The 12,690-nt window shown below is 40.3% G+C and overlaps 1 protein-coding gene and 1 long non-coding RNA gene across 4 annotated transcripts in view; one reads left to right on the plus strand and one right to left on the minus strand.

Moving 5' to 3' along the window:
- MMP2 (matrix metallopeptidase 2) overlaps positions 1–7,392 on the minus strand; it is a 35,651-nt gene extending 28,259 nt beyond the window's left edge. Inside the window, exons 1-3 of the mRNA XM_005444594.3 lie at positions 7,049–7,392; positions 2,539–2,765; positions 991–1,139 (exon numbers count right to left, since the gene is read on the minus strand). Coding sequence (XP_005444651.1) covers positions 991–1,139; positions 2,539–2,765; positions 7,049–7,192 — 520 coding nt within the window. The 5' untranslated portion in view covers positions 7,193–7,392. The remainder of the gene's footprint in view (positions 1–990; positions 1,140–2,538; positions 2,766–7,048) is intronic.
- Positions 1–12,690, plus strand: part of LOC129737328 (uncharacterized) — a 770,208-nt gene that overhangs the window by 230,819 nt on the left and 526,699 nt on the right. The gene's annotated exons all lie outside the window — the stretch shown is intronic.

Here is a 12,690-nt window from a genome sequence, read left to right on the forward strand (position 1 = left end):
CCAGCAAGGACTAAAACCAGCAGAAACACTTCTGCTTTTGTAAGACTTCTTTTTTGCAAACCAAGCCAGCCTGGATGAGGATCTGGAGTTTTGAGTTCTGTACAGAATCTCTCAAGCTTTTGAGGTCAACTCATCAGTAGCTAAAGCAAAGAAAACCAGCTTGAAATGGAGGCTTTTACAAAGAGCTCAGTTATTCTTTGAACTGCTCACTTGATTTCCAAAGTCTACCTCCCAAGTGATTGGCTGCACAGTATCTTCATTAGTATTAAAAATTCTGTGACTGTCTGTAAGAAGTTAAAATGCCCCAGGTTTACACTGAAAAGCTATAAACGTTCTTTCAGGGGAAGCCAAAATTAATTGAAAAGGCATGTACAACAAAAATTAATCAGGACACCCATCATCAGCTGGACTCAAACCAGAACTCGGCTTAACATCCGTATTTTTAAATTCCTCAAGACACCGAAGAATGCATTGGAAGCCTGCATTCTGCTATGCAAAAGAACTGAGACCAGCTATAGAGTGAAAATTGAAAGCCATAGGTCCATTTTTAAGCTCCAAGATGTTAGGACCTCCACCACTGTCACTGGAAAACTGATTACAGAGCTATAAATAAACAGTGCAATGACATTCCATTCTCTTCTGTGGCAGGAAGCCAGCTCACATCATCTAAAGGTCTATACCAATATTTCCCAGTTCTATTTCTGATTTGTAAACCTAAATATAATATGTTGCCTCTAGCAATTGTCTTTTGAGAAGATAAATATGGTATAAGAATATTTTATAAATACTTCTCTCTCTCTCTCTCGTATAAGAAAGAAAAAAAAACATCTTAGTGAAATTAGATCTTAGCCTGTATAAGCCAAGTGCAAACTAGGACAAGGTTTGCCAGAAAGGCTCACGTGTACTATTTATTGAGGGAAGATCATTCCAATACTAAGGATTAATGAAAGGAACTAAACCAAAAACATATGTAAAAATAGAAAGATATACCCCATCGGCCAAAATTAATCATAATGTCTGCTTCTCCATCGTTTATTCGGTTAAATCTCAGTGGCGTGACATCACTCCAGACTTGAAAGGCTCGAGCAAAGGCATCATCTACCGTCTCAGGATCCAAATCCGGGGTATAGCCTATAATCCTTGGAGGTAAAAGCAAGAGTTAAATAACACATAACCCCCCTCCCAGTTTTTGTTGTTACTGATCAAAACACTGAGTAGACTCAGTAGTGAAACCAGTTAAGAGGTAACATGGCTGCACATGAGGTCTAAACACTTTTCTTCCATTCAGAGATGTGTTTAGATGCGGTACTTACTATTTATTTTCCTTTGGAATTGACACAGCAGTATGAAAAAAAACTATATAGCCAGAGGCTGTAAGGCCTGCGTGGCAGTGGGCCTCGCACAAAACTGAGGTGCTAGCAAGTCATACTGACATTTAAAACGTGAACACACGAGCACATCTTGATACATAAAAATTATTTGCCAGAAAAAGAGCCCAGTATTGTTGCAGTATTGAAGGAATGTTAGTCCTTCGCCAGTGTACCGGTTACATTGGCGATAGGATATGTGGGGAAATAGGAGGTAAAAGCATGTGGGATGGAGCCATAGGCCTGGCATGGGAAAGGCACAAACTCTTTAGTGCATTGCTTTTTTCATAGATTTTAATTGGACTTCTTAGTGCCATACATTATAGCCAGACAACCTCCACATGAAGATGGGTTTCCAATTCTTTGCTGCTGGGGCTGTGCCTAGTGAGGGAAACCACTTTGTGCCTGAGGAGAATGAGGACAAATCAGAGAAAGCACATCAGCAAATGGGGGCTACGAGAGCTGCTATGGGTTTTTTCAGTGTTTATTAGGCTAGTTGCAGCATGAGGGATGCTTTGAGTCATAACTTGCGAGGAAACAGCAGACCAAGTCAAGCAGCTAAGATAAATCTGTTTGTTCTCATTGATACTAGTTTGTTCCTGGACCACCTAAGGTAATCGGATTTTTTTTATTATTGACTTCAATGAGAGCCATGTTAGTCCCTAACTCTTCAGAGTAAGAGTAAGAACTTAAAACACGCCAAACCTATTGCAATAGGCTTGCTTTAAATCATGTCTGTATATAACTGAAATGCGATTGTTTTGTTTTAAAATTTATTTGATGAACTCCATTTTTATGGCTGCTGAATGCAGAGGAGTTTGTCCTCCTACATGGCCTCTGCAGTCAGTAAGTACTGGTGGTCCTCGCTGAGCAGATGGGCAGGTGAGATACCCCTGCTCCAGTTCCCTTAGGATGCTTGCAGCAAAGCAAAAAAAAAAAGCCAAAACCTCTTTAGTCTCAATCAGAACCATAAAGTTGATCTTTAGATGATTATTTCTGAAATTCTACAATGCTAAAGCATGCGGTAGTTATCCAAATACAAGGAGATTCTAATTCAAGAAATCCCATCCAGCCCTCTGAGCAGCTACTCCGCTTCTAAGTGTCTTGTTTGATTCGTTCTTAAAAGCACTATGTTTGTACGTGAGCAAAACCCAACATCACCAGTCAGTACCTGTATGTTATATGATTCTTTTCCCATTTTGGCTTCCTTGGAAAGAAGTTGTAATTAGCTACATCTGGGTTACCACAGCGGGGTTTCTTCATTGTCTCAATAGTATTTTGATCCAAATCTCCTGTTTCAGGCAGCCCAAAAAATTTCTGCATTTTCTTCAGAGTGTCTTTCAGGACAAATAAATTGCAGTTGTCTTTTGGGCACCCATAGTATTTATTCAGGTATTGCTTGGAAAAAAAGCACAGAACAAAGACTTAAAATTCATAAAAGAACTAGTTAATCATTACAAATAAATACTGTAATACCATGATATCTTTCCATCCATAATTTGCAAGTTTTCTTTTCAGAATTACTATTATTAGTAACTGAGAGACCAGCAGAATCTCCTTAATTGACACAAACCATCCTTGATCACACAACATGGCTAATTAAGCAATCATCTCCACTATTAGCTATCACCTTTACTTAATGAATTGCTTTCTTAGTAAGTAGAGCATAGAGCTTTAATGTAGAACTACAAAGTAAAAATAGGTTTATCTTTTTAGGTTTATTTATGATGTATAAATCTGCTTACAGTTTTAGATTTTGTGTATTTTTTTTCTTGGAAGACTCTGGATTATTGAGAAACTTGTCAAGGTATCAAAGCAGCCACACAAATGAGACCACGTTAATTGAAAAGAAAAAAAGCATTGTTTATTCAAACTGCATAGAGCTATTTGAATGTGGCGTGTGATTGCTTTTGAGTCAAACATTGCAAAGACCTGAGGATGGTGGTCCTCAGTAACATCTCCGTTGCCTGGACACTGCAGCCAAACAATATCTGCATATTTAAATCTCCACTGAATGCTCCAGCAGATTATGGCCAGACTGATCTCTCTGATACAACCATGGTGGCAGATTACAAAATTCTCTCTCCTTAGAAAACACTGGTCATAAAGGATCAAAAAGGCAGTGCAGATCCCATTATTTTAATCTCTTACCTAAATTAATACCCACCCAACACTCCTCCACTTTCCATTTTAATCAGCATGACCTAATTAGCAGGTGTAGTGCAATTAAACAAACAAAGTCTGTTGTTTGCTGCTGCCTCTAATCCTGGCAGAGCAATGAGTTGGTGTGCTCCCTGCCAGCTGGTCTGGGTAAGCAGCCGTGACTTTCAGATGTGTGTTGGTAAGTTGTATATTTATGTTAAACTAAATTGTAGATAAACAGCTGTGGTCCTGATTACCCATACATGGTCCCCACCTTCTGTGCCATAAACAAGTGGGATCACACAGGCAAGTTAGTATTTTTTCCCCGTAAGTTCAGTGTCGGCTGGCAGAATAACTGTGAGCTTCTTGGGGTGGGGAGCAGCCCTGAGAGAATGCCTGGCAGTCCCTAGCAGGAGGTGAAACCTGCCAGGAAAACGTAGTCATTCAGATGAAAATGAGTGACAAGAAGTTACATCTTCAGCAACTGTCTAAAATCCTATATCAACTCTGTTCCTAACTGGAGGCTAACAAACATGGCCAGCTGCTGGCTGCCTAGAGGGGTTGCATTCAGTGTTGGATCCAGACTGAATTGGAGAAAACCTGTAGCTCAAGCTGCTGCCTTAGCTTTGACTGTCGCACAGGTAGACTTAGTCACGCTGTTCAGATGATATACAGCTTCACATTGTTGAATTTATATCCTCACTGAGGAGTAGATAAATGGATTATGAGAATATTAGTTTGGGTACTTCTGTAACAGTAATAACCTATCATTATCTAATTATTTTCATTCACAGGTTCTAAACAGCTTGACTAAACTATCTGGAGTTGTAGGCTTTACCCAGTAAAATGAATCTTACAGTTCTCTTGCATGGAGATTTCAGGAAATAAGTGCTCTTCTCTGGGTTTGCCGTATTTATGCCTGGCTCTAAAAGCTACAGCTATGTCGAACAGCAGGTGTTCCCAAACTGGCGCTTAGCATGGCACGGAGCTGAGAGGTGCCCTTGCCAGTGATGCTGTCAGACAGGAAGGTTGCAAGTTACTGATCTTTCCAGTAAAAATGTCTGTAGCAGAGGAAGAAGCATCCTTCAGGTATTGTATCCAAAATATTAACTACCAATCTAAGACAGGAAAACACCCTGCATAAGGTAAAGGTGTATTTGCCAAAAAATATGTCATAAATATCAGGGAAAATTATTTCTAACTGAGGATTACAAGAAGCCTGACAAAATTGACTGCACATTTAAGTTCTTGTGCCAGAAAGTATTCCTGAGGGAAACCTTACTTTTTATGTATCTGATTAATTGACTGAAGTTCACCCAGGAGACTGGAATAAGACCACTACATCAGCAAAATGTAGCAAAGGATATTTGATGACTGCAGTTGGTAAAGCCTGGATTTCACCACCACCCTCATTAAGTCCAGGCGTACCTCATCTAGCCTGGAAATGGTTCAGAGCTTACTCAGAGAAAGGATTTAATCAAGATGTTACACCATTTCCTTCAGAAGGTCCTCCATCCACCTACTGACTAAGCACAGAGGATGCCGAGTTTCTGTAATTTTTATGGCTTCTGATGTGGTATTTCTCCAGTGGAGACTGTGGCGCTGACAACAGACACAGAATGGGTTCACATTCACTACCACTAAGTTCTTTCTTCAGATAGTTAATGGGGCTTGCTGGAAATTATGTGAAATATATTAAGAACATAATCAAAGAAGCCAGGTTAGAGGATCTGTTCTTATCCTGATTTTCATTTTAATGTAGTTGGATAGGTTTCCTTGTCCTTCTGTTTGCATCTCCCAAGGAGGTACCATGATACAGACTGTACCTTCAGAACTGAAGGGTACTGAAGAAGCAGGATGCTGCTCTTGCCATTTTAGGTTTGGGAGTAAGAAAGACACTCAAAAATATAAAATGAGGCATGGTAAATAATTTTACTTCTAGGATTGTAAATAAAAAGCTAATCCCTCTCAGTTTTTCCTAAAATGGAGATTTTACTCAAGATGAGAAATGAACATAACCAGCTGTTCTATGAGAAGAGAATCTTGAAGAAAATGTAGTGTCTATGTAAACCACATCTTGGCCTAGGCTGTGAAATTCAGTTTCCCCAGAGTCAGCAGGGAGCTATGGTGATCTGGAATTTTGATCCAGCCCATTAATGAAACAGGGTCCAGCTGCAACATAGCAATTTGTGTTCTGATGCTGAGTGTTGGGGCTGCTGCGATGGAGGGTGTGAGGGAAAGGCAGCCAGTTAGCATTACCCAAGAATACTACGAGGAAGACAAAGGACAACTGCAGTGTTAAACCAGCTTGTAATTTTCCCCTGAATACACATAATAAATAGGTTGTTCAAAAGAAACAGAGATGAGGGGAGATGTGGATTGCTGTAATTGAATAAAAGCCTGACTGTGTCTGAGAAAACAGATTATTTAAGAGTGGTTAAATGACTATTAGACATGTGGGACCCCACACTCCTCTACCACATGCACTGCCCCCCCATCCCCTGGCTGCTGTGCTGCTAAGGCAAAACCTTGGGTGAATTTGTCTTGTTAAAGGCTGAGGAGTGCCCTTTTTGGGTCAGTTTGTCTGTTTTTCCTAAACTTTCCGCTACAGCTCCCATCTGGAAATTCTCTCTCTACCCTCCCCCAGACCTTCTGTAACCTGGCAAGCTTTCCCAAGATGCACACCAACTCCTAAAGAAAAGTGACCAACTTTCAGACCTCTGTGTCCTAAAATAAGAATAATTTATCTCAATCTTCCTTAAAATGGACTTACTGCTGAAGAAGAGAAATGTCTATAATTTACATGCTAAAATAAGGATAATCCATCTCAATCTCCCCTTAAATGGACTTCCCCATAATGTCATTTTTATGAAGGTCCACAGTGCTAAAATAAGGTTAGATTGCTGTAGAGTTATAGCTATAATTTGCTAATGTCACAGAAATCCAAACTCCTTTTTTTTTTTTTTTTTGTTCCAGATTGAATTTGGAAAAAAAATATTTCTTTAAACCTCTGAGGAGATTTTTTTTTTCTGAAGTCAAAACTAGTCACAATGGCTTCAGAAACTTGAGCCAGCTTTCAATTGTAATTGTCCCTTAAAGCTGTGTTTATGCAATGCACGGCAATCTGGAAAACAAACTTCTGAAAGCTGCAATACATGCATTGAGTGTCTCGACAGCCCCTCACTTCTACTTCATTTAAGTAAAAAAATTAGATGTCGCTTATTTACCCTTCTCCCCACTTACCATTGCAATCTTTTGATTACAGTCACGATGATTTAATGAAATTATTTTGTATGTTCAAACTTAAGGAAAAAAAAAAATACTTTCTTTGCCAGCTTTAAAAATTTTAAGAGAGGAAACATTACTTGGCTGTAGTTTTAACTTTTGAAAGCTGATACCTTTGCTAGCTAGCTAGCACTTCCAGAGATTCCAGGGAGAGAATGCTACAGTCATTCCTTACCCTCAGCTGAAACAAGAAAGAAACATCTGCTTATGAAACAACAATATAAATCTGAAGCAAAGATGAAACCAACACTTACCACTGCTAGTTCTTTGTCTGTTTTGGGAGTGCTGTCTCCGGGAAACTTAATGATTGGTGATGGTGCAGCTAAAGTTTTGCTCAAAAGATATACTTGGATTAATAGAACTTTAAAAGTGAAGCCACAGACAACGTGAGTCTTCATTCTGCCTAAACTTGTGCTCTCCTCTTTGCAAAAAGCTTTTCCCCAACTGCCTGGCCGTTACTTTAGCTGCACAATGTACCAGTTGCTTATCTGAACATCTTAACTCTCTGCACCGTTTTCTCTTTTGCTTGCTCTAGCAATTCCTTTGTATGTTTAAAACATCCAGATGCGCAGTCTCAAGCTACCACAAGAGGAAGTCTGAAAACTAGTGGAAACATGAGAAAAGGGCAGTTACCAGATGTGATTGCTGTGATTTTAAGGTAGCAACAGGAGATACTTATTACTGCTGAAAGAGGCCACATTTTCTCCTCATTTGCATATATGAAAGCATTTAGTTATGCCAGAGAGCAGAAAAAAAAAAGCAAAATCTGACTTAATCTGGAAGATTTAGTGTCCCACATATTTTACATAAAAAAATAAATACATTCCTAAACATTATTTTCCTGGCTAAGTATTTTTATTATTTTTTAGCCCATTTTTTTGCCACAGACATAATAATCTGCTTTAATCATATGTGGTTACACTCCTACGCAGTGCCTTACAGTAAACATTTTGATTATGGATTTTGAGGCAGACCCTGCACAGGCCAGCGCAGCCGAGTGAGGCTTCTTGTCCTGCTCGGGCTCCACAGACCGTAGGTTTGTGTCCATAGGGCTCACCCGCACTTTGTGTGGGCGCTGCTCCCCCCCCCGCCTGTGCAGAACGTGCAGAGCTCTGATTAACATTCTTGTGGCTTGTTTGGGTTCAGAACCAGCTGGAGTCTTTGCCACCAGCAGGCATGGCGTATGACCTTAATCTGCAAGGTGAGAGAGAATTAGGCAGATTCAGCAATAGAAATTATTACCAATAATTAACGTTGAGGGAGTTGTACAAAATTCAGGGTTTGCTTATGATGGGGATTTGGTCCCCTGGTGCAGCTGCCTTAGTCTGAAATTTTGGTGTAAATATGGCCATTGTCGTGGACACTCTTTTTATTGTGCCATTCATAATATTGCCTGCTTTGAGATGTTATTACAAGAGGAACATTTTTGTAGCTGAATATCCCTAATCTAGGGGCTTGGCTCATGACTTTTTAAGATGGGAGGCTGGCAATCCTGCATGAATGCAAACTGTGTTCTGGCCAGCCAAGTGTCTACAGTTTCTATTAAGCGTGAGTCCAGCCATCACGGTCAGCATAAAGGTTGTCACAGATTTCCACTGAATGTTAAATGAAAGTTTCCAGATACGACTCTCGCTTCCAAACAGGGCTGTTAATGAAAGGGAAATGCTTTGCTGGTGTTTGGTGTTTACTCATAATATTTTGATATTCGATTGTAAATAGTTAATATGAACAATTCTTTGATTGATGCTAATATCAAGCTATTTTGCTAACTGCGTCCCCATCATCCATGAACTGAATAGTCTTATGTGAAGGCAAGGATTTCAAAGGGTGAGCTGAGGGATTCAGAGAGAAAGCGTTAGCAGGAGCTTTTTGCTGTCCATATAGTTTCATTGACAACCCAACACAGCAGCTGTATGCACAGCCGTTGGGAGAATCAACCATGGGAAGCAGCACTTAATGCTCGAGAGGGAAAGAGGAGTTACAGGAGCTTTGTACATGAATGCAGCTTTTTTTGTAAGCAAGTAGCTTTTTTTTATGCCCTCTCATTCTCTCATCTATGATTCCAACTTGAGTTACAGTGGACAACTTTCCCCTAACAGTTCAGCTTTGAAATTATATCTTCTTTTCTTTTTTAGCTTTTCCCCATCAGCAAAAAACCACAATCATTTCTGAGAGTTGCCTTAATAAGCGGCAGTTCTGAACATATGATCCAGTTTTTCCACAGCCCTGCACATGGTTGTGGGGAATGACTCTCCTGCTTTGTTTGTGATGACAGCTCATATTTGTGTTTGGCCACGTGAAACTGTGAGAGAACAAAAGCTAAGAAAGCCTTCACTAGACGTACCAAGTTACTCTTAGTGTCTCCTTATTTAAGCAAGTAAAAATATTATGTGCTTTTTCACAAGATTTTGCAGTTATTTCTGTGCTCTGCATTAGGTCAAGGGCTGATGTAAATCTTAAAGCATAGGAACCACATCATTTTTTAAAGAATTTTAATGTAAGTTATTATGGGTTCGTAGCTTTCATTTAGAAGGGTAGTGCAGTGAAGCCACTTAAAGCCACGTGTGTCTTGGCACATTCCTGTTGCACTCAGAAGCCTCACTGACACTTCATGAATGCTCAGTTCTCAGTGTGTCCTACTGAACGTCAAGTCAGAAATGGATGAGGGAGCTTTTGAATGGACTGTGAGGTCCGTGCAGTTTGAAAATCTCACTGTATTTTGTTGCTTGCCTTTGCTGGCAGTGAGGCTAGGTTGAAGTCACCTTCTACATACGTTTCCTCAAAAACATTGGCAAAGCAACAGAAACCATACAGACCTGCAGTGAAGCGCTGATTCTCACCTTGGATTGCAGTTTTGCTGGTAAACTGCTTTCCTGGTATTCCTTCAGCGAGTGAGCAGTTCAGCAAGTTGTGTTCAATTAGGAAATGTAATACATAATGGAATATTGGATTTATGGGTGTGGGGTGAATGGGTAAGGGGCGAACCAATATACTGAGTGTCTGACCGTTCAGTTACAGGGATTCTCTTCCATGAGATCCACGTGATCAGTACCGGCTCACAAGATCCTAGCTAAAGTGCCCACTGTCAGATAAGCAAAGCAAAATACACGCTCGTGGCACTTTGTGAGAGCGGAGTTCTGTTGTATTACGAATAAATTTGGGGTAAAATGTTACTCATCTCCTTATACTTAAAGCTCTGTGGGATCATCCTGTTCTCGATCTGCCACAGAGGTGCTGCTTTCACAGACGAGGAAGGCGGTGGTGCTAAATCCTGAAAGGAGGGAAATTCTGCTGCTGGCAGGCCTCTGCTTTAGCCAGAGGTTGGGCTAGATGGCTTCCTGAGGTCTGTTGCAGCCTGAAATACTCTTGCTGAATTTGAAAAGACATGGTATGATGTGGTTTCTGTTCTCAAACTAGATAAGCTTAAAATCAGGGGGACAGACTGAACCATTTGAACTGATGTGTTTTGACACTGACAGGTTAATGGTTTAACCACTGTTAATGTTTAGTGCATAAACATTCCTCGACACTTTATGCTCTGAAGACATTACCTCTAACATTAATTAGTGACTTCTGAATAGATTCCTGGAAGTTAAAAATTAAGGGAAGAAGCAATACAAAACAAAGAGGAAAAAGTCCCCTGGGGAAGAGAACACAAGGCCATCTGCCAACTTTATGGGAGAGCTGAAACAGTAACCTGGAGCTCCTTTCTCTTACCTTAACACTCACTCCGTAACATATTCTGTCTATGTAGATAGATACTACCTCTGGATCAGCTACAGGAAATGGCCACTTATAACTACAACTACAGCCTTTACTGCCCTTTCACATATTATTTTTTTTTTCGGTGGAAAAAAATCATTTCACTGTTGCGTATAACTTCTACTTGAAATAAAATATTTATTTGATTTATATATTAATCTATCTTTCCTGAGTCAAAAAAGCTCCTCTCTAGTTCGTGTGTTTGTTTCAGGTTAGAACCACTCCATATTGAAAATTTTAAGCCATCTACTTCATGAGCAAGATGCCAGATTTGCTTTTTAAATGCCTACTTTCATGCATTAATAGGAACTGTATGGCAGAAACCACACAGTCTGAGATGGCAAATGCCTCTTTTGAGGACATACTTCAGTAATAACATTAAAAAGGGAATCATGATGTCTTTTGAGCCATAAGCTACATATCTCAGTAGATCTGACTGTGATAAGAGACAGATGCGCGTGTATTAACATGCTGCTTTTATCAAAGGATTTTTCTGTTTCAGAAAATGATTTTTGAACATATTCAGGAGCACTCGGCAGTTTCAGGATTAGACTTCAGATGGTGTCCTGGGTAATTTGCTGACAGAGTAGTCATCCCTCCAGAAATTCACTGTAGCAATTCCTACTGCCACTAATTCCAAAATTTTGTCAAAAGCTGATGATTTCCTGGTGGTTCCAGAGGAATACTTAGGCAGAGTGTCAGTGCGCACAGGCCATGGAAGAATGATGGATTTATTCTTAGTGGAGTTTCATGTTTTAAATTGAAACCTGTTGCTAGGCTGAAGAAATAAATAATCATCAAGACAATTAAGATCTCAAGAAAGCAGCTGATCATCTGATTACAGAGTCAGCTGGCTGTAACTGGGAGCAGTGGGATGTGTGTCTCCAATTAAACTATTGCGGTATGTGTTTATAACCTCTTCTATTTGTTACTTCTAGATTCTGTGCTGTCAATTTAGAGCTTCTAGTTTAGGAAGCAAAACAGAAGTTTGATTAGTGTAAACGGACTTGAATTCATTTTAGCAGGATTCGTGAAAAAAAACCACAGCTACGATGAAAGTTGTCAAAGCTAACGTGGTGTTCTCAGCGTGTTTCCTCTGGAACTACTAAAGGACTGGAAAACCTGAAGCTCAGGGGACTGAAAAGTTTGCCTGGGCTTTGGGAAAGCTGCCCAAGTGACTATCCCAGGTGCGGTTTAGCCAGGCCTTTTGGCTCCTTCTCAGTTTGCCAGGGTTGCCTTGTGACTCATTCTCCTCTGCACAAATCCTGTCCTGTAATCACCCCTGCATCATCGTTCCGGTGCCTTCTTTCTTTCTGTCTGAGGAAGAGAAGTTTGTAAGTAGCAGGAAACCAAAGAGCTTGTGGAAGAAAGCATGGGACTGGACTAAGCGGAGGGATTCTGATGGCTTTTGCCACATGTCTGACTTCAGGGCACTGCAATAGAAAGTGGCAAGGCTACCAGCACGGTGCCAGACTGAAGCCCCACTGAACCTGAGGTGTATATGAATCATTTATCTACTCACAGCTTGCTCTTGGTGGTACCTCTGCTGAAGATGGACCATTTCTACAATAGTATTAATGTACTAAGGGACTACATTCTTTTTGGTGTTTAGTACTGGCAAGACACCAAGCTCCAAGTACCTGCCATTCGGTGTCTGGAACAGAAGTAGTGGGTGTCTGCTGATGGAGACACATGCACCTGTAGGAACAGAGAAAAGCATAATATTAGCAGTTTATCTGTTTTAGTAAAGTTGTCTCCAGGAAGTAATGATTAGTCACAGCAGTCCCTATTTGAGTTTAAAAGGATTAATAACTTCAGTGAGCACTCATTTATATTGCGGGCAAGCGAGCTCATCAAAGACGTTGAAGGGTTGATCCTAAAAGAACATAAGCTTTAAACATCCACATCATTTATTATCTGGATATGCTCTCTGCTTGCTCAGCGACCTAATTCACCATATCTGACCACCACATGAGGGAGTCTCTAAACTGTTTGAAATCAGTGTGTGTGTGTGCGTGCACAGAAGAGTGAGAGTGGGACATTGTACAAAGGGTCAACAGTTGGTACCAGATGTGATTTTTAGCATTTAAGGTAGCGATTATATTTCTGCTTCTGTTTCTCTCTCTTCCCTTCT

Source organism: Falco cherrug, chromosome 14 (genome assembly GCF_023634085.1).
Source record: "Falco cherrug isolate bFalChe1 chromosome 14, bFalChe1.pri, whole genome shotgun sequence".
In the NCBI taxonomy this organism is placed as follows: Eukaryota; Metazoa; Chordata; class Aves; order Falconiformes; family Falconidae; genus Falco; species Falco cherrug.